The 23,286-nt window shown below is 40.0% G+C and overlaps 1 protein-coding gene across 1 annotated transcript in view; it reads right to left on the bottom strand.

Annotated features, from left to right (window-relative positions):
* Positions 1–23,286, bottom strand: part of gstcd (glutathione S-transferase, C-terminal domain containing) — a 44,167-nt gene that overhangs the window by 515 nt on the left and 20,366 nt on the right. The window contains exons 5-12 of the mRNA XM_058070576.2: positions 18,715–18,830; positions 18,529–18,573; positions 16,546–16,674; positions 9,811–9,944; positions 7,018–7,048; positions 5,398–5,467; positions 3,376–3,531; positions 1–1,600 (exon numbers count right to left, since the gene is read on the bottom strand). The exon at positions 1–1,600 is cut by the window's left edge and continues 515 nt beyond it. Of these exons, the coding sequence (XP_057926559.2) occupies positions 3,377–3,531; positions 5,398–5,467; positions 7,018–7,048; positions 9,811–9,944; positions 16,546–16,674; positions 18,529–18,573; positions 18,715–18,830 (680 nt within the window). The 3' untranslated portion in view covers positions 1–1,600; position 3,376. The remainder of the gene's footprint in view (positions 1,601–3,375; positions 3,532–5,397; positions 5,468–7,017; positions 7,049–9,810; positions 9,945–16,545; positions 16,675–18,528; positions 18,574–18,714; positions 18,831–23,286) is intronic.

Here is a 23,286-nt window from a genome sequence, read left to right as displayed (position 1 = left end):
GTGCTCTCATTGATTGTGGATCTCTTTTTGCAGAGAAGAGGACGTCGATATGATCGATTCCCTTACAGATCTTAGCGAAAAAACTAAACTCAAAACACTTAAATGCAAGAAAAACGTTAAAAACACAGTATTTCAGTATGTGGAATCAAAGGAACTAAAAAAACGTCCTAACATGAGTGAATTCAAGAAACAATAAAAGCGGTCATTCATTAATTTTCTACCGCTTATCCTCACGAGGGTCGAGGACATGCTGGAGTCTATCCCAGCTGTCTTCAGGCACGAGGCGGGGACAATTTGGAGTCCTAACGTTAACATAACGTGCATGTTTTTAGAATGTGGAAGGGGGAATCGAACCCGGATCTCCGAGCTGTGTGGCCTGCACATTAACCACTCATAACCACATACATTATTTATTTTTTTATCACACTAATTATCACATGTGATTACTACTTGTTATGGTATAACTTAAAAATGACAACTACCTCACTGTTATGTCACTTATGACTTTTCTTTGTAGTAAAAATCACATATGGAATACAGGAAGTGAACAAACGCACTGCAACAGATGTGAAAGGGATGGTGGGTATGATTAGATAAGCTTTCCAATCCGTTTTCTATTCTGCTTACCTTCATTATGGTCGTGGACGTATTAGTTATAAATTATAGAAGATAATACTGAAATTTAACTCAAAAACAGTGTAAAAAAACTCTAACCATACTTTTAGCCCACCTTGCATATGCAGGGGGTGTGCTGGAGCCTATCCCAGCTGACTTCGTGTGGGAGGCGAGGTGCATTGTTATAGTATACAACAATATTTATGTATATATTCTGGTCTGTAATACAATTCCCAGTCCAGGGTGTAACCCGCCTCTCGCCCCAAAGACAGCTGGGATAGGCTCCGGCGGGGTGCATTGTTATAGTAGACAACAATATTCATGTATATATTTTGGTTTATAAAACAACAACCAGTTAAGGGTGTACCTCGCCTTTCGCCCAAAGACAGCTGGGATAGGCTCCGGCGGGGCGCATTGTTATAGTAGACAATATTTTTGTATATATTCTGGTCTATAAAACAACAACCAGTTCAGGGTGTGCCCCGCCTCTTGCCCAAAGACAGCTGGGATAGGCTCCGGCGGGGTGCATTGTTATAGTATACAACAATATTTATGTATATATTCTGGTCTGTAATACAATAACCAGCCCAGGGTGTACCCGGCGTCTCGCCCAAAGCTGGGATAGGCTCCGGCGGGGTGCAATGTTATAGAACAACAATATTTATGTATATATTCTGGTCTATAATACAACAACCAGTCCAGGGTGTACCCCGCCTCTTGCCTGAAGACAGCTGGGATAGGCTCCAGCACGCCCGTGATCCTCATGAGGATAAGCGGTACAGAAAATGAATGGATGGATGCTTGTCATTGTTTCTCACTGCCGCTGTGGTTTTATCATCGAAACACCAACAAAGGCAGGTGCCCACCTGACGACCCCAGGGAAGTTTGAAACCACCACCACTCAGCTTCGAGATGACTGATGCATACATCGTTAACATTCGTGCCTCAGGTATTTATGTTCATTCGGGGATCGATCCAACTCGTCCTAAAACAGAATTGAACAGCAAGACAAAATGCATGTCATACAAAAATACTGAGATGTTGCGCTTATTTATAAGAATCACGTCACGTTAATGTTAATAACCTTGAAACCTTGAAAGAGGAATAGTGTCAAATGGCCACTCTGTTTAGACATTGTTCAATGCTTAGTAAATAATAATCAGTATTTCCATATACAGTTCCAACCAGTAATTACTCCCTCCTTCATATGCATCAAGGTCATAGAATACATCTATTATCATATCATGTCATGTGGTGTTTATAGCTCCAAAGAAGTCAATTTAGACCAAACACTTAACAATAAGACGCTCTACTTAGCTACATTTTTTGTTATACATGATGGAATCATTGAAATAGCAACTCTTAAGTATGCCCTTAAAGAGTCTTTTGTCAGCATGAGTCCAGGTTACCTTGAACCATTAGCACCATGAGTGTTAGGATATAAATGAGGGCAATGACTGCCCCTTCGGTATAATGCTTCTCCTGCTGGCTGACAGTCATTTCAAACATGACATAAATCCTCCACATGTGGGAGAAAAAATTCAGACGTCATCGCCAAACCTTGATTTATTCGACCTGAAAAACCTGGGGTCAAAATTGAGTTCATTGAACACAATGAAGCATAGAGCAAAAAAAAAAAAAAAAAAAATCCCCAGACATTACGTATTGGTTGTTTTGGAACAGCGCTGATGTCAACTCTCACAGCGCAAAGTGGGGAAATATTAGGTGTATTTTGGTATTTGGGTGAACTCCTGCTTTATAATGAAGCCTCCAGGGGAGAGAAGTTTGGAAGACAACAGAGTATAGATATAGAGCAGAGAGATAGATAAACAGAATAATTGCGCCATAATAGCCCCAATTTACACAGCGCAGACTTGAATGACTTTATGAAAACCTGAATTTTGAAACCCAGGTAAATCTTGTTGGATGGAATCGATAGAAATGCCCTTTATTTGTCAAATTGTCCCCTCGTAAGTCCGTCCATACATAGAGTATACAACATATACTTCTATATATAGTACTTGCTTTTATAGTCAGTATAGTTACTCCAGACCCCATTCACTGTGCAATATCTGATCAACCTCCATGTGCAATATTAAGGGCTCTAAATGCAATATACTAAGTTCTATGTGAAGTATTTCCATAATGCCTCATATTAACTCATTAGCAAGATCTCAGTGTATAGACCGGTCATATATCTCATCTCGTTTCATATTATCTACATACTGTATTGTATATAACTCTGGAAAAACTGTTGATTTTGTTAATACTTGGGTTGTTTATATTGTTTATTTTTCTATATTGTGTATTTTGTACTGCTTAACTGATTCTGTACTCTTGCTGCTGTGCAATGCAAATTTCCCCACTGAGGGACGAATAAAGGCATATCTTATCTTAATACTGGACATAATGATCAGGTGATTAGGCGATGGAGGAGGTAGCTGTTGAAGGTCGCTATTGTCACAGTTTAGCTTATTATTGCTTATTATTGTCAAAATTTTGTACTATTTGTTCACCGTTACCTCAGGATGCAAAGACGTGCTTGTAGGTGTAGTCACATGAGTCCTTTATACGCAAAAAAGAACATAAACAAAAAAAAATGCTCGCTATAGGGAGCAAAGAAGGGCTCACAATGCTACAGGAGCAAGGAAAATGCTCACAGGAATCCAAAAGAGCAACTAAAATAGTACGCTACAATTACCAACAGATGCACTCTAAAAGTAAAGTGGCAGCATAAAACATCATCACACCTACGCTCACCTTAGTGAGCGCCATCTTGCGCATGAGGCTTGCCTATCAGCATGTTGTTCTTGGGCGAGCACGTATCCGGCTCCATGGTCATCACCTGCACCCGATAACCATGTGACTCCGCCGCCCACGAACGGTCCAAGTCCACCAGGCCCATGCACTGCTTTCCTGCCGTCACACAACACAGAAATAGTCTACATCTTATCATGTGACTATATTATATATTAGATTAATGTATCCAAATACAAAATAGATTAATTTCATGGATGGACTTTTAAATGTGTAATACTAAACCAAAATATGCCACATTGAGCCTCTTCACGGAGAATATAACGGTTATATAACATGTGTGGTTCCTCACCTGCTCTATGAAAAACTGATTTCTGGAGTTTTTTCTTTTATCGTTACGCTGTATAGGAAGTAAAATCAATTTATTAATCTTCAAAGATGAATAAAGTTAGCTGGGAGGAGGGGGGTTCTTTCCTTCTTTCTTGAAGTCTTATGGCATCTCCCAAGGGAGGGCCACCTCGCACTTTGATTTTTCTGAAGGCACACAATTACAGGTTGGTTTTTTTTTTTCTCATACATATATTTAATATGGCGCATTAATGCAAAAAAAAACCTTGGTGACCCGTAATATAGCTAGTAGTACATTTAAACAGATACACTGCATGTATGTGATCGGCATTGGGATTAGTATCAGCTGATTTCACCCATGGGTTATCGGGATTGGGATGGGCAGCATAAAACCCTGATCGGAACAACTCAAATGTTTTTATTTTATTTTGAGATCAAAAAAATTGTAGGAATTTTTCTTTATATCCAAAACATTAAGGATATTTTTTTCAGTTTTTTTTAATAAAAAAAAAAAGAAAGAAACATGATTTTGTCCCATTGTTGTCCTTCAAATTCCGTGTCTTCACTCTTGCCACTAAATTCATTCATTCATTTTCTTCCGCTTATCCTCACTCGGGTCGAGGGGGATGCTGGAGCCTATCCCAGCTGTCTTCGGGTGAGAGGCGGGGTACATACAGACAAACAACCATTCACACTCACATTCATACCTATGGACAATTTGGACTCGCCAATTAACCTAGCATGTTTTTGGAATGTGGGAGAAAATCCACGCAAACTCCACACAGAGATGGCCAACGGTGGAATTGAACTTGGGTTCCCTAGCTGTGAGGCCTGCATGCAAACCATTAATCCACCGTGCAGCCTCTCTTGCCACTAAATGTTAATGGTAAATGGTCTTTCACTTGCATAGTACTTTTCCACCTCCAAGGCACTAAAAACGCATTTTTCATTCATTTTTGCAAGCTATTTACCGTTATGTCAACTATGTTGGTTAAACAAATGTAAAGGTGATTATAGGGGTGTTAGTTCATGTCTAGAGGGCTCTAATATTGTTAAAAAAATTTGTATTCAGAAGAAAATGTTTTTAGAAGAAACAGGTTTTCTCTACCAAAATATTCCATTTATTAATCAGGAATCACACTTGGCAGAAATTGTAGTTATCACGATCGGATCATGAGCCAATTAACTGTGATAAAGGAGTGATTACTGTATTTACATAACAAGTATTTTCTGTCAAACTTGGTTCCGACATTACCCAAGCCATTAGGACAATGTAGCCTCAATTTCCTTATAAGCACATATTTTGGAATGAGGATAACCTAGCTAAATAGCTAAATCGATAAAATATAATAATAATATATAATCGACAAAATAATGTCCATGTACATAGGCGATTAACTTGGTCCTAAAGGCCACAGAAGTTGTCACGACAGACTTAAGGCTGACAGGACATGAGGGACCGTTTCAGAAATCCCCTCCTTTACATGAAGACACCCTGGACACGACTGACAGCCGGACACGTTGCCTCCCTCGGAATCTGACAACACGTAAGTGGCAGCTGTTCACAGCAGCTGCTTTGCCGTGTCGCTACTGACCCATAAGGAGAGGTCATTGAATGCATCCTTTTTGTGTATATGACCAAACAGCGTGTGTCCAAGTTGCCGGCGTAGGCGGTACCTATGAGTCGTCTCTCAGGAGGAAGCTGAGGAGCTGTTTGGTCAGCAAAGCGGCACAGGATCATGTGCTCCTGAAACAAAAGACAGTTTGGTTAATGCTCTTAATTTGATTCGCTACCAAGTGTGTAGCTTTTGGATGATACATGATATACAGCTGTAACTACCATAAAACAGCTGCAGGAAGTCAAAATTGGAAGAAAAGATGGACTTTTTCCCCACTCGGGTGGTTTAGAAACTTCTACTCTGACTCTACTGGGAGTCAGGAGATTTTGGAGGATGTATTTTAATGTATTTTCTTTGGAGGATGCATTTTAATGTACACCCTGGACTGGTCGCCAGCCAATCACAGGGCACATATAGACAAACAACCATTCACACTCACATTCATACCTATGGACAATTTGGAGTCGCCAATTAACCTAGCATGTTTTTGGAATGTGGGAGGAAACTGGAGTACCTGGAGAAAACATGCAAACTCCACACAGAGATGGCCGAGGGTGGAATTGAACCCTGGTCTCCTAGCTGTGAGGTCTGCGTGCTAACCACTCGACTCGAATTTATTCAAAGGTAGTGACAAAGTACTGCTCTCAGCCTGAGCTGACCTACAGTATTATGTTCATTTTTTGGCCCTTTATATTGAAATGCGGATTCCTATAGAGCAGCTACACACAATAACCATCCATCCATTTTCTATGCGGCTTATCCTGACTTGGTTTGCAGGTATGCTGGAGCCTATCCCAGCTGTTTTTCGAGCGAGAGGCACATACTATAGACCAACAATCACACTCACATTCATACCTATGGACAATTTGGAGTCGCCAATTAACCTAGCATGTTTTTGGAATGTGGGAGGAAACCGGAGTACCCGGAGAAAACCCACGCATGCACGGGGAGAACATGCAAACTCTACACAGAGATGGCAAAGGGTGAAATTGAACTCGGGTCTCATAGCTGTGAGGCCTACGCACTAACCACTCAACCGACGTGCAGTATTAGGAAAACAATTTGTCATTATTTATAAAAACGGGGTAATATATCAAGAAAGCAATAAAGCTGTAATATGTGGAAAAAATATACACAGAGGTACCGATGTATTTACATTTGTTTCAGCTGCAAACAATGAAAGCTGTGTGCGATCATCAGCCTTCAAACAAAGTCTCCGAAGGAAACAGAGCAACTGCGAGACAGGCAACGCTAACCGTCTTGACATCATTGCTAATCATTGATGGTTTTCGCCGTTGACAACACGCTGTCATTCCTCGTTACTGCAGGCGTCAGATGCTAATTAAGCGTTTTCTCTCTGCAAGTTCCAGCAGCAAAAATATGTTTCTCTCCAGCGCTGCGACGACAGAAGTCAGAGGAGGTCCGATGTTTCGACAAGAGGTTGCCGTGGCGAGCACCTGCAGTGATTTCAGATTAGATCCCGGGGGGGCTCTGACAAGGCCCATACATCATCGCGTGAAAGGGCCTCGCTCAGCACAGTGTGCCGCGTGAGCCTCTGCAGTTTTAGCTTCATTTATTTAAGCAGAAATATCGAGGAAAGCAAGAATGTCGAGGTGTAGTTAATATTCCACCCCCCAAGTGAATGATAAATGCAAGAGGGGAACATTTTAACACCTACCTTGTGAATCAGAGTCTCTTGGAACCTTTTGCTGTAAGAAACAAGACAAGTCGAATGGGTCAGTGCATGCGGATGTTTCGGTGGAGATCTTAGTTTGTTCTGTGGGCTCATGCATGGTTTCACGTGGTTGCGGCTAATTAAAAACCAACATAAAGCCGGGGGGGGTTCGGGTCTGTCAGGTCAAACGGAAAGTCGTCAAATTAACTCCAAGTAGGAGGGCCTCTGCGAGTTTGGTTTCACAGATCATAAAAAAAAAGCATGCATGTGAAGTGATCGGAATGTCTACACCTGCGGAATGAGAAGAGTCCTGAGGGTGGGAAAAAGAGCAGAAAGTAAAAGGCGGATTGAGTAAGGCAGGTGGGCGGGCGTGATCATGAAGCTTCTTGATGTGTGTTAGCGGCGGGATGGTATCTTTTCATCAGTCTTTGAAAGTTAGCAGCGAGAAAGCAGTGTGGAAAGCCAGGATCAGCTAAACCAGAGTGATTTAACTGGCAGCCTGCGGGCCATAGCCGCCTCGGGAATGACATCAGAACCAGCCTGCGAGTTCATTTCTAAACTTTGGAGAGGCAACGTTTTTGCAGCGCATTCCAAAAAACAGCAGAGCGAACTCATATGGGAGATTTTTGACTAGCGTTTTTGCAGTAGAGTACACAGTACTCTTGCCATATCGATCAGATCTTGCCAGATCTTGGACCAGCACAAACAGTAATCCAACTGTAAACTGTAGGAGGATTGCGACGGTTGCAGCCTTCTACGATTTGGAATCATTTGTAGATTACAAAAAATTGCAGCTATGCAGTCAAGTTTCAAATACAAATACCCTGGTATTTTTGTTTTTTTTTTAATTTGGCTGTTTTCTTAAGTACTTACTGCACCTTAAAGTCGGTTTACTGTGTCTTTTTAAAGATCTTTTTAAAGATATTCTACCTCTACTTCACTGTATGGTCATATCACCGCGTACTTCGGTACGTGACAAATTTTTAAAAAAAAAAAATAAAAAAACGTAAAACTATATTAGGAAAGCAGGAAGTGAACAAATGTAACAGTTACTGATTGTAAAATTACCAGATGGAGGGGTAGGATTTAATAAGCTTTGCTTCTTCCTACTCCTCTTGGACATGTGGAACTGTGAACTGATTATGTGATGCATTCAATTGTAATCTGATGCATGTTCAAATGAAATAAAACCATTACCATTACCATTACAATTACCATTACAAAGTATGCTGGAACATGCAAATTTCCCCATGAGGATGAATAAAGTACCTACCTACCTAACAGTTTATGTAACACAACAAATATGTTATCTATTGTACATATAATTTACGTTTACGTTTTCGATTTTTACACCAGTTTCACCGGCTGTTGTTATGATGTTCTTTTTCTGAAAACTACCGCCAGACCACAGATTATTTTTGAGAGTATAAATTAAGACAATTAATGTTCTTTTTGTTCAGCAGTAGTTTTGGTCTTGGAACATTTTTGCCTATTGTCTTACTTATGGTGGAGTCATGAACACTGACCTTAACTGAGGCAAGTGAGGGCTGTAGTTGTTTGGATGCTGTTGTGGGGTCTTTTGTGACTTTTTGGATGAGTTGTTGCTGCGCTTTTGGGGTAATTTTGGTTGGCTGTAGTAGGTTTGGATTTGTTTCTCTCATTTAATTCACTTTCTGTCCAGCTGTGCTGTCATTGACTAATAGTTCAATTTGTTTGATAATCTAAAACATACCGGAAGTAGACATAGACATGGACTTTTTTATTGTCATTGCACAATAACACAGCAGTGAAACGAAATGTAGTTGCCTGGCTCCCGTGTAATAATAAATAATAAATAATAAATAATAAATAATAAATAATAAATAATAAATAATAAATAATAAATAATAAATAATAAATAATAAATAATAAATAATAAATAATAAATAATAAATAATAAATAATAAACAATAATGTGGAGAATAAATAGATTACATCAAATATGAGTATAAATAATAAGTAATAAGTAATAAGTAATAAGTAATAAGTAATAAGTAATAAATAATAAATAATAAATAATAAATAATAAATAATAAATAATAAATAGATTACATGAAATATGAGTATAAATTAAGACAATTAATGTTCTTTTTGTTCAGCAGTAGTTTTGGTCTTGGAACATTTTTCCCTAGTGTCTTACTTATGGTGGAGACATGAACACTGACCTTAACTGAGGCAAGAGAGGGCTGTATTTCTTTGGATGCTGTTGTGGGGTCTTTTGTGACTTTTTGGATGAGTTGTTGCTGCGCTCTTGGGGTAATTCTGGTTGGCTGGCCACTCTATGGTAGTTTCATCAATGTTCCATGTTTTCAAAATTATTTGTACAAATCATTTGTGCAATGACAATAAAGAACGTCTATGTCTATGTCCAAGTGTGACAAATGAAAAATAAGAAATCAGGAACAGGGAAAGCACTTTGACACCACTAGACTTTAGGTAAAACTACCCATCACCAGTCGCAACTATGTTGCTATAAAGCCCTAACTCAAAAAAGGTGCTTCTCCTTTGAACCAATTATGATTTTTATGGGAATTTTAGGGCCTTGTTTGCTGACAAAACCAGGGTGAGAAAGTAAAAGGGAGGGGACAATAGGAACAAAATAACAAATGAGCATGTGGGAATGGGAATAGAGCCAAATAAAACAAAAGCTCGGGGAAGGGGAATACAGACAAAAAAAGGACAGCTACACTTGCAAGGCTCTATTTACATTTTTTAAAAAAAGGCTAGCCTGAGGCGTGGCGGCGGGTAGGCACAAACCTCCTCGGGAAGGTGAACTTAGTTGCATTAGGGATGAAGCCATAGCAACAAGGGCTGATGACGAAGGCGGCGCTTGCCTGGATGCAGTGCTCCATCACCATGTCTGTCGCTACGCCGCAAGCATGGAGCGCGACCTGGTACAAAGACACCAACGCTGCAATTAAAGCCACACTCATTACATATAAACACATGCAATAGAATTCATTAGAACCATTGGATGTCTACTGGCCTGGTTTGTAGAATAAAGCTTTTTGTATTCCAGGTAGTTTGTGCATTAAACAGAATCATGTCTGTATATAACAACAGTAACTGAAATTAGCTCCATCTTGCTAAAACAGCCACAGCAAACGTTTGTCCAAGAATGTGTCACATGGCGTCCGGGAGTCTGAATCCACGGGAAGCTGCCTTGCAGAAGCGCCAAGTAGCAGAACATCAGAGCCAGTGAGCTCAATAGACACAAGGCGGATGCAAGGAGCATGGACGGAAACCACCAAGCTTTCATGGTCTTGTATGATCCCATTTCACTCGCCAAAACTGTACAGCAGAGTCTCGCATGTTTCATGCCTTTGAGGATGTTCTATTTTTTTTTGTGGAAAAATACAGTATGTCTGAAAAGTGAAATCATCACAGTTTGTATCAGACAAAGGTACAGTATTACAATTGTTAAGTTGGCAGTACTGGTCTTCCTTGATCTGCGTTACTCGCCAAAAAAGTCCAGTTGAACTTCAAACCATTATAATTTGTTGGGAAAAATATGCAAGTTGAGTCACACAAAATATAGAGACTGAACGAGAAAAAGCTATTTAAAATGATTAAACCATTAGAAGTTGCGGTGGTGGTCTTCCCTGATCCTGTTTCACTGACTGAAGACTTTAGAGGAGTCTAAGTACAGTGGATCTTGAAAAGTTCAGCCCTTTAAGTTTGTACAATTTAAAGTAAAAAAAGATCTTACTAGGCTGCACGGTGGACAAGTGGTTAGCGCGCAGGTCTCACGGCTAGGAGACCCGAGTTCAATTCCAACTTAGGCCATCTCTGTGTGGAGTTTGCATGTTCTCCCCGGCTTCCTCCCACATTCCAAAAACATGCTAGGTTAACTGGCGACTCCAAATTGTCCATAGGTATGAATGTGAGTGTGAATGGTTGTTTGTCTTCTGTGCCCTGTGATTGGTGTACTCGGGATAGGGTTAAGCTCCAGCACCCCCCGCGACCCTTGTGAGGATAAGCAATAGAAAATGAATGAATAATTATTAAGGGAAAATACACCTGTGAATTACCGTATTTTCCGGACTATAAGTAGCACTTTTTTTCATAGGTTGGCTGTTCCTGCGACTTATACTCCAGAGCGACTTATGAATGAAAAAACTTTATGTTACATAAACACTGGACACCTTTTCTGTTCATGTTTATTTTTTGTGTAGCTGAATAACCATTGTGTTAGCATATCTTACACCTACTCAGCCTGTTCTCTATTCTTTTATTGTTAGAATTTGCCATCCAAGATGATGTAATGTCTGTTTTTATTCGCAAAAAATGCGACTTATGAATCTTTTTTTGTACCTAATTATGCATTTTTGGCCTGGTGTGACTTATACTCCGGAGCAACTTATAGTCCAGAAAATACGGTAATCAGATAACATAAAAAATGGTTTAAATCTGGTGGTTTCACTCACCAAAGATTAACATTAAGATAGACCGTTTATGTATTTCCACTGATTTTTTCACGGATGGCTGCAAGAAGAGAAATTACCGTCAGCATTTCAAGTTTTTGCTCCTTTTTTTCACCCATTTTCTGCTGTTGTTGATTTTAGGTTTCTTCTTCAATCATATTGAACGGGCCCCAAATGGCTGCACTTTGGACAACCCTGCTTTGTGAGATTCTTCTTCTTCGATTTAACCAACCACTTCCCGAAGACTTCTTAAAACGATGCATAATGCATGAAGTGTCAATGACAGGCACACCTGAATGTATTAACATCCAACATAAAAACCCTGATTTTACCTACCAGGTCTTCGGGGGAAATACAAAAATAAACACCGATAATGTGCTCCAGATTATGTGAATCCGATTTACATTTTCTGAGCTTGAGTGCAATCAAAGAAATGAACGACATTTAAATAAATCAGAGTGATTTTTTTTTTTGTACAGATGCTTGACAGTATTATAATGTATTTACAAGTCAAACAAAGCAAGAATTGTACACTAGTTATGCATATTAAATCCCGGCCACTGGTATTGTGTCACAAAAACAAAAGAATACAAATCTACCGCTTGGAGCAGTTCATCCAGGTAGGTAGAACGCTCAGAATAACCAGCGTCCAAGGCTGCCTGACCAAATGTGTAGAGGCACTAAAAACGCCCACATGCTGTTGAGTCCAATAATCTGTGCACTTTACTACCCAGAACATAGAAGGCAACAATAAAAGCAGCTGGATTCAAAATGACCGCAGATGGTAAAAAAAAAAAGGGGCATAATACAGATTGAGCAGGAATATAAAAAAAGTCCATCTGTGACGATTCAGTGGTTGATGCCAAACTGATGATGATAGACTCCCATTAAAAGCAGTCAGACTGAAGCACAACCGTACGCATCGCTTGTTGTCAAAGGTCAAGTAGTGTTTTGTCATTTTTACGGTGCGTAACCGGTGGTTGAGTGGTTAGCATGTTGGCCACACAGTCAGGAGATGGGTTTGAGTGCATGCGTGGGTTTTCTCCGGGTACTCCGGTTTCCTCCCACATTCCAAAAACATGCTAGGTTAATTGGCGACTCCAAATTGTCCATAGGTATGAATGTGAGTGTGATTGTTGGTCTATAGCAGGGGTCGGCAACCTTTACTATGAAAAGAGCCATTTTACCCAATGCCCACTGAAGAAAAATAGCCTGGAGCCGCAAAACATATAGTATGTTTAAAACAACATTGGAGGGAATTTGGGGGTATCAAAGTAGTTCAGATAAGAAAAGACGAGTTGGAGTACTCTTGCTAGTTTTGGAGATAAACTTACATAAATGTATGTGTAAACTACTGTAAACGTAAAAACAAGTTCCCATGCCGCTGTTTTTAAATTATCTCGAATTTATTTTTTAGATTTGTAGGTAAGTATTACTTGTTTTTCTTCATGTACTGAACTGGATAGCAGTCAGAACTCACTCAGGATGCATTCATGGTCTCAGACAAAGTTGGATTTTTTAAAACTCATTACAAAAGACGTGCATTTTCCCCACTCGGGTGTTAAAAATATTCAAGAATCGCAAAGGGAGCCACAATAAAGAGGCTGAAGAGCCACATGCGGCTCTGGAGCCGCAGGTTGCTGACCCCTGGTCTATAGTATGTGCCTCTCGCTCGAAAAACAGCTGGGATACCAAGTCAGGATAAGCTGCATAGAAAATGGATGGATGGTTATTGTGTGTAGCTGCTCTATAGGAGTCCGCATTTCAATACAAAGGGCCAAAAAATGAGCATAATACTGTAGGTCAGCTCAGGCTGAGAGCAGTACTTTGTCACTACCTTTGAATAAAATCAAGTCGAGTGGTTAGCACGCAGACCTCACAGCTAGGAGACCAGGGTTCAATTCCACCCTCAGCCATCTCTGTGTGGAGTTTGCATGTTTTCTCCAGGTACTCCGGTTTCCTCCCACATTCCAAAAACATGCTAGGTTAATTGGCAACTCCAAATTGTCCATAGGTATGAATGTGAGTGTGAATGGTTGTTTGTCTATATGTGCCCAGTGATTGGCTGGCCACCAGTCCAGGGTGTACCCCGCCTCTCGCCTGAAGTCAGCTGGGATAGGCTCCAGCATACCCCCATAACCCAAATGAGGATAAGCGGTATAGAAAATAGATGGATGGTGCTTAACTTCTTTTTACACTTCACAGTCAAATATGTTCAAAAAGGTACCTAAAACAGTCTTTGTACAGTTAGAAGGGATTAGCTTGACCCTGGAACAGACTATTTCTATTTTCATTCATTTCTATGGGAACAATTCAAGTTGACCACCATTCCGGAGATAATCATCATCAGAAGTTTAACTGCATTAATATTAATATTAACACTAATATCTATTTACTTATTAGCTTAAAAATGTCCATGCCTATAAAATTGTAAAATATATATTTAAAAATGCTGGAAGAGAAAAAGAAATGTGTCTTCTTTGGTAATCACAACAAGATCTATCCACGTCCACTTGGCGGTGTCAGACATGTTGGCAAACCAACATGTTAAGAGCATGCACACAGTGACGCACTTCCCCCGATTACCTAAACCAGTTGTGTGCATCCAAAAGCCCATGTTGAAATTTATGCACTTGGCCGCAGATCACACACACTGCAGAGCTTTGGCAGCCACATTGTTGGCGAAAAATGTGTATGCGCTGCAAGCTATTGCTTTGGCCAGGTTGCACGTATTAAACCTCATATGCCTGGCAACCACATTTGCTCTATGAAACTTTATTACTAAAAATACAGTGGAACAGGTACATTCACACAATTACAAAATCCATTTTCATAAAACACATGATACACAATGAGATCTGGAAATCATATTTGTAAGTTGTAATGAGTTTTTGTTGTACCTCCTAATGCAGGAAGTGAACGTCTACACATCCATGCTGCTTATTCTTAGTCTGATTTGTTGTAATGAGAGAGCCTAAAATCCATGCATTCAGTTTCGATGCTGCATATCCTCATGCTGGAGCCTATCCCAGCTGTCTTCGGGTAAGACTGGTTGCCAGCCAATCACAGGGCACATACCTATGGACAATTTGGAGTCGCCAATTAACCTAGCATGTTTTTGGAATGTGGGAGGAAACCGGAGTACCCGGAGAAAACCCACGCATTCACAGGGAGAACATGCAAACTCCACACAGAGATGGCCGAGGGTGGAATTGAACTCGGGTCTCATAGCTGTGAGGCCTACAGACTAACCACTCAACCACCGTGCAGTATTAGGAAAACATTCATTCATTTATTTTCTACCGCTTTTTCCTCACAAGGGTCACGGGGGTGCTGGAGCCTATCCCAGTTGTCTTCGAGAGGTGGGGTACACCCTGGACTGGTGGCCAGCCAATCACAGGGCACATATAGACAAACAACCATTCACACTCACATTCATACCTATGGACAATCTGGAGTCGCCAATTAACCTAGCATGTTTTTGGAATGTGGGAGGAAACCGGAGTACCCGGAGAAAACCCACGCATGCACGAGGAGAACATGCAAATTCCACACAGAGATGCCAAGCAGAGAATCAAACCGAGGTCTTCAGTGGTAAATGTATTTTTTAGCGGTGAATTCAATTTTTTAATTCTCTGAAATTGTTTTATTTTTGATTTTTTTTCCTCTTTTACACTTAATTTTACTAGCATTTTTGGGTTAGTGAATAAAATATCCATGTATTAAATGTTAAATTCTTATATTTATTGATGCAACACATCAATGGCTAACTTTTGTAATGGGATGTCAGCATCACACACAATGCACACATTGCTACAAAATCGTCAACAACTGTATCGCCTGTGCTTATGATTAACAAAGATGTAGACACACATGCAATTTCTGCGGGATTCGGCGGTAAACAATTCAGTTTTTATATAATAATTTCATCCACAATTCCAAGAACGCAAAAATCATAGGGCCTTAAATCTGTTACAATTGCACCTTTATAGAAAAATAAGGACATGGAGGAGATATTTTACAGCTGACAATCAAGCATTCAATGCCTGGACCAAGAATGCATCCCGTCTTTATAATAAGGGTGGTGCGATGTGCTTGACAGAAGTGGTGGCCACTAAAAGGGTTGTGAATAAAGCTCCACTTCAGAAAAATGGAAAGCTCTCTTAGTGCGCTCTGGCAGAAATGATTACTGACTGGCATTTTCACACACGACAGCAAAATAACCCCCCACCCCCACCCCACCCAAATACAACCAATGCCCAGCCATGTGTTACAATGCCACAATGTTTATCACTAGCTCTTTTTACATAGAGATCCAGCACAAGGGACCATTTCCTAGTCATTTACAGAAATGAATGATTAAACCTTATGCATAATCAACAAGTGTTGGTGCTCAGTTCATAAAATACAGTATTCATCACCACTTTGAGACTCATCATCGCGAAAAAACAGCTGAGAAGATAAAATTTTTTTACAATTGAGCCAGAGAATGGTGCAGCGAACTGCTAAAGAAATTGCATTCCGATAAAAAAACATGTATGATCAAGGCTACAGAATTTGTCTGTCTCGAGAATAATTTAACAACATTAGTCTGTTGAGGAATACTATGGCCGAGACGTTTTTGGAACTACAGTGTCGGCGGTTTTAGCAAGTAAAAAACTGATATTTTGACGCAACATTACTTACCAAAACAGATCAGTTCATGAGAAGTATACTCCGATGTCCTGTCATTACAGGAATGTTCACTTCAAAACAAAACATCCATCACTGATGGGAGAGTGATGGAGTGCTTATGTTGCAGATTTAATTCAATGTAATGCAATTAACCAAAATCAACTACAATAACTTTCAGAGGATGTTCTGTTCCAATTTTTTTTTTTTCAAAAACAGACTTATTCAATTATTATTATTATTTTCCCCTGGAAAAAACATCAGTTTTTTTTTTTAACTTAAATAAAAGCCTCTGTGTTCATTTCATTCTACAGTCAAACCATATTGATGTGAAACCTTGTCCTGCGGTCTTTAAAACGTAATGTACATGCAAAAAGACTTGTTACTTGTCACTTACTCCAACATGAAAAGGTCCAGTGAAGTAGTCCAGGTTGGCCTGAATGAAGCCAATGTTTTCTAGTCCGAGCTCAGTGCTGCGACTCTGTGCCCTCATCAGAGATTCTTCCTTGTTTTCTATGAGGAGAACCTGCAACAAAAACAACACAGACGCTCGTATATCTCTCTCCGTTACGGCTGACTAGTGATTGATACAGGCAGTAACGATATTCTATACACTGCATGGCCCAAAAAAAGGTCAGCATCTGGATTTAACTCTGCAAAGAGGCAAGAGCGTCTTATTATGTTTAAAGGAAAACTGCGATCATTCACAATCCTAATGTGAAACATGAACACATATTCCTTTTCTGTAAGTTGTAATGAGAGAAAACACGTTAGAATGACCGAGCAAACAATGCAAGTCTTTGGAACTTATCTATTTTGATTATAAAGTGCCCTCTAAAAAAAAAAACATTGTACCATTTTATATGGTATATAACAGGTACATTGATAAGAAAATAATTAAAAAAAAATAAAATAAAAAAAACTATATTAGGAAAGCAGGAAGTGAACAAATGTAACAGTTAGTGATTGTAAAAGTACCAGATGGAGGGGTAGGATTTAATGGTATTTTTTATTTTTTTTTTAAATTTGGCTGTTTACTTAAGTACTTACTGCACCTTATAGTCGGTTTACTGCAGGGGTGGGCAAACTACGGCCCGGGGGCCACATGCGGCCCACCAAGTGTTTGAATCCGGCCCGCCAGTTGCTTTTTCAGTATTTCAACTTTTAACATACAAACTGGCAACATGTCTTATTTAGTCATTTTTTTTTTAAATGTAAAATTTAGTGACATAGTTTGATGTTTAAAGTGCTCCTGAAAAAAGCCACATGAGAACATACAGCTACAATTAGACAAATCATTCAAGGAAAATGTGTGTGTTAAATACATGTTCTGGCCCCCTGGACAATTTTGTTAACTCAATGCGGCCCACGAGTCAAAATATTTGCCCACCCCTGGTTTACTGTGTCTTTTAAATCATGTTGTGCGTTTTTAAAGATATTCTACCTCTACTTCACTGTATGGTCATATCACCTCGTACCTCGTAAAAAAAAAATAAAAAAAAACTTTAAAAAAACCTCAAACTATATTAGGAAAGCAGGAAGTGAACAAATGTAACAGTTACTGATTGTAAAAGTAGATGGAGGAGTAGGGTTTAATAAGCTTTGCTTCTTCCTACTCCTTTTGGACATGTGGAACTGTGAACTGATGATGTGATGCATTCAATTGTAATCTGATGCATGTTCAAATGAAATAAAACCATTACCATTACCATAACACGTACTTACAGTATATTGCTGTATTTTGATCATTTCAAACATTAGCAAAACGTCTTTCCTAGGCGCAGTGATTTCACTTAACACTTTGATCGGAACTTGAATCTACTTCTGCCCCTCCCCCCCAGGCAGAGAATCACGTTGCTGTGTGCTAAGCAGATCAGGCAAGCAGAGTGAAACCCACACACAAAACAGTTACTTACAATGTCTCCTCTGGTTGGGATGCTGACTTATGCAATAGCTGCATCTTTCAGCACAAGACATGTGCTCCCTGTTGTGCAAGTAAGTCCTCAGGTAAAAAAAAAAAAAATGCTCAGAACACACAAGCATCTTGCTGTGTCTTTGTAGCATTGTTGTCGGTTCTACTGCTTTAGTCTGATGTCTTTAGTATTGTGAATGATGGGCAAAATTCCCCAAAAAGTTCACTTTTCCTTTAAGCTGGTTATTGAATCCATTATTAAAAAGTGGAATACGCATGGGGAACTGCAGCGGTCCGAATCACAGTCATTAATACAACATCTTGGCAAAAAAATCAATGCGGCTCTAGACAGAAATAAATGTAAAATATTGCAGTAATTTGAGGAAACAATGCCTCTGTGATTGTGTGCCGTAATCAAAGCTAAAGCAACAAAATATTAAGAGTATGTGAACTTTTCATGTATCTTACCTGACAATGTGGAAGAGCGTGAGCCAGAACGATGCCCACGTGTCCCTGGCAGCACAATAAAAACTTCTTTTAATATTGACTGTCAAGCAATACTACAACTTACTCAGAGTTACTTCTTAGACTGCTATTATAATATAACATCAGCTGTTGTCAGTACCCGTTGGATTAACAGATGCGCGTACACACCGTTCCACTGCAGAAATCCACAATGGTGTGTCCTGGTTTGGCTAGCTGTGTCACCATAGCAACCAAGTTATTCAGTTGTTGTTTCTTCCTGACTGTGCGGATATTTGACATCTTCCCTGCAAAGCATAAAGACCAGGAGAACTTAAGAAGTACATCAGACAAGAAGTCTTCAGACAATTATTCTATGCTGCCCAAGTTGCTAATTACAGCCGTGGCATTTATTGGCCTAAACCAGAAAGAAAACCCTGGATTACTTCGAAGTAGGCAGTAGAAATGTGAAAACTAATTACACAGGGTGTAAGATATTTTTAAAGAACAAAGAAAACAGAAAGCTTTTTAAAAAATTGGGAGTTATTGCACTTTTTATTGGTTTCATGGTATGAAAAAGTATAAAATCCAAAAAGTAGACCATCATACCGTTACTACGGTAAAGCCTACGGTACTACGCTTTGGGTTCATACACAGTAAGTCAGTAATCTCCAACCAGTAGCGCCTAACCACTTTTCAACTAACTCTCCAAAGGTCATTTATTATCAATTCCTATGTCAACAAAATTAGAAAGGGTTCGGCAGTAGTCCAGAAGGCCTCGGTAGCTCTTGGAAGTGTGACCAATGACCAATTTTCAACAGAATTTTTTTTCTCCTCTTTTCAATAAAGATAACATATGCAGAATTACTAATGTAACAGGCATGATACTTCAAATACACCAGCTGCCATCTTGTGGGAACAACATCAGGAGGTTGCCTACAGCCACAGTTGATAATTCATTCATTTTCTACCGCTTACCCTCATGAGGGTCGCGGGCGTGCTAAGGGGCTTATCCTATCCTAGCTGCCTTTGGCGAGAGGCGGGGTATACCCCGGACTGGTTGCCAGCCAATCACAGGGCACATATAGACAAACAACCATTCACACTCACATTCATAACTATGGACAATTTGGAGTCGCTAATTAACCTAGCATGATTTTGGAGAAAAAAAAAAAAAAAAAAAAAAAGAGTACCCGGATGCACAGGGAGAACATGCAAACTCCACACAGAGATGGCCAAGGGTGGACTCGAACATAATTCGCACTCGCTATGTGGCCTGTGTGATAACCACTCATTCAACATGCAGCCGAGCAATGCCAATGCTTTTTTGGACTGTGCCAAATAGAGACCATAGTGGTTATTTGCTTTTGCCACTCGTTTTTTCACCTGAAATGCTAAAACTAGTCAAAATGGGCTTGTTTGAAGTTATAAAATACACAGGGGAGACCTTTTGAATGCCTTTGACTGACTGCTATGACTGGTTACATGAGAGAAATTCAAAGGAAATCGCCATTCGGGTCAATAGCATAACAGAAGAAGCGACTGAAGCAAATCAAATTTAGTAGCAGCTTTGAAATTTCAGTCTGGGACACACACAGCATCCACGATGACCATAATAATCCATGGAAGGAGTTCAAATGTTTCTGAACGGTAAACACTTTCCATCTCATGCCTCCTTGACCTTTTGGTACATTCATGTGATGGAGCTCAGGTTTATTTTTGAAAGCAACCTCCATATGATCCTTTAAAATCAAAACGAACGCAGTGCTGATGATAACTGCAAACAAAGCAGCATCAAAATTTCTGAAGAAAATCTTCAACCTGCGGTGAGCAAAGGTACGTGCTGTGTCTGCTTCACTTGGAGAAACGAAGGTCCATTAGTTCAGGTCATCCCATGTAAGCAAAAAAAAAATGGAACCCTCCACGGGTGCTGGCGCTGTGCCCTGAGTGCCTCCATTAGCCTTTGATTCTGCAGGACTACCCAGGGATTTATCAGCAAGCTCCATCAACAGATTAGAATGTAAACAGAGCAAAGGCGCAAAGAGGCTCTTTAGTGTGAGCCCTGCAGGATACGACAGCTCTCCCATCTCTCTAGAGGACATACTGGTGTTAACGTAAGGAAGGCTGCTTCGAGATGGAAGATTGGGTGGTGAAGGTTCAAGTTGCTGATGTGATTTCTGCATTTTGGCTGGGTTGACCTGCACCTTTTTTTGGAATCATTCACAATCCTTATCTGAAACATGAACATGTATGTCTTTCCCTTTTCTGTGCATTATAAGACAGGAAAATTAGTTAATTTCAGCTAGCTTACAATGCTGTTATTGGGATGCATGTATTTCGGCTATGAATCTTTCTGTAAAAAAAACAATAGCCACGTTTACATGGACCCAAATATTCCAATTCCATTCGGGTTATTTGCTCAAACGGAAAGAATGTAACCTTTGTATACACCTCATTCCGAAAGAAAAGTGCCAATCCGAATGAATATATAATCGGATTCACAGGGGTGGAATATTCCTTTCCCCAATCCGATTGAGGTATCTTGTACCCGCTCAATCAGAAAGTTGTCAGACTGCGTTCTTCTTCGTGGTGTTTTTCTTCTTCTGTTGTTTATTGGCGGTTGGCAAGCAGCTTTCGTGTGCATTACCGCCATCTGTGGAACAGAATCTAAACCCTTCTATACGCCATTCACAAGTCCAGTTTTTAAAAAAAGAATATAATTCTTCTTAATTATAAAATATTAGCAAGATTGAACTTTATCTTTTCCTGTTCCCGGGTGCGTTCTTTCAGCGAATGCTGAGATATGACGTAACACGCAGCTCGAGACGTTCTTCGATTTAAAAAAATGGAGGCGAGCAATCGGCACTGGACTGCTGCGGAAAGTTTGTTTTTGATTCAAACTACATTTCAAGACTGGACGAACGAAAAACTGGCATTATGGAGCTATTCCAACAAGTGAAAGAAAAACTGGAGGAAGTCGGTATCACGTGATGTTGGTGTTTACGCTTTACTGCGCATGCCCCATTGACTATTCTGGTTGATTATAGCGCCGCATGTAGACACATGATTGGAATATTCCTTTCCATGTATACCATTGCTTTCGGAATGATTCCATTCGGAAAGACAAACACTCATGTAAACGTGGCTAATGTTGCATGGTTTGATATACACACTGTGATCATGTATCAACACGTACACTGTTGATAACAATGCACCGAAAAAATACGTACGTTTCGGTGGTGTTTTAAATGATCAAAATACAACACAATACTGTAACTATTACATGTTATCATGGGCAAAATTCCCAAAATAACCCAGATTTTGTGGTTCATTCCAATTCCAATTCAATTCCACCCTCTGCCATCTTTGTGTGGAGTTTGCATGTTCTCCCCGTGCATGCGTGGGTTTTCTCCGGGTACTCCGGTTTCCTCCCACATTCCAAAAACATGCTAGGTTATTTGGCCACTCCTAATTGTCCATAGGTATGAATAAATATAGGTATAGTAAAATATCTCCTCCATGTCCTTATTTTTCTATAAATGTGCAATTGTAACAGATTTAAGGCCCTATGATTTGTTAACCACAAGCACAGGCGATACAGTTGACGATTTTGTAGCAATGTGTGCATTGTGTGTGATGCTGACATCCCATTAGAAAAGTTAGCCATTGATGTGTTGCATCAATAAATATAAGGATTTAACATTTAATTCAAGGGCGGCACGGTGGTCTAGTGGTTAGTGCGCAGACCTCACAGCTAGGAGACCAGGGTTCAATTCCACCCTCGGAAGGGTGCTAGGTTAATTGGCGACTCCAAATTGTCCATAGGTATGAATGTGAGTGTGAATGGTTGTTTGTCTATATGTGCCCTGTGATTGGCTGGCAACCAGTCCAGGGTGTACCCCGCCTCTCGAAGACAGCTGGGATAGGCTCCAGCACCCCCGCGACCCTCGTGAGGAAAAAGCGGTAGAAAATGAATGAACATTTAATTCATGGATATATTATTCACTAACCCAAAAATGCTAGTAAATTATGTGTAAAAGTGGAAAAAAAATCAGAAATAAAACAATTTGAAAGAATTTAAAAAAAAATGAATTCACCGCTAAAAAAATACATTCACCACCAAAGACCTCAGATGCGTGGATTTTCTCCGGGTACTCCGGTTTCCTCCCACATTCCAAAAACATGCTAGGTTAATTGCCGACTCCAAATTGTCCATAGGTATGAATGTGAGTGTGAATGGTTGTTTGTCTATATGTGCCCTGTGATTGGCCGGCCACCAGTCCAGGGTGTACCCCGCCTCTCGCCCGAAGACAGCTGGGATAGGCTCCAGCACCCCCTGCAGCCCTCGTGAGGAAATGAATGAATGTTATATACAACCACTGAGGAAATACACTCCAGGCATGTTGGAGTGTTCATTTTACCAAATGTTTGATGTTTGTAATCTATGTCAAAATATTTTTGGCAAAATCCCCAAAAGATACTCAACAAAGCTGCACTTGTGGAAAAAAATAGCCGAAGAGCACTCAAACTAAATAGAATCTAGCTGCTTAGTTTGAAGAAGAGGAGGCCATGTTTTAGAAGGCATCAATTGTCAAACCTTCATAAAGCGCGCTTTCACTGTTGTTGTGTGTGCCTGCGTAAGGCCGTGATGACAAGCAAAATGGGATGCTAATGAAGTTGAACCCAGGAGGAAAAAAAAAAAAAAACTGCTCGGCGTGCATCCTTCAACAACTATGGAATGTCTGTCAAAACATGACCAGACGG

Source organism: Doryrhamphus excisus, linkage group LG9, assembly GCF_037039965.1.
Source record: "Doryrhamphus excisus strain RoL-2023G ecotype Guam linkage group LG9, RoL_Dexc_Guam_v1.1, whole genome shotgun sequence".
Taxonomy (NCBI): domain Eukaryota; kingdom Metazoa; phylum Chordata; class Actinopteri; order Syngnathiformes; family Syngnathidae; genus Doryrhamphus; species Doryrhamphus excisus.
The sequence above is the reverse complement of the archived record's forward strand: the minus strand, read 5'-3'. Positions and strand labels throughout refer to the sequence as shown.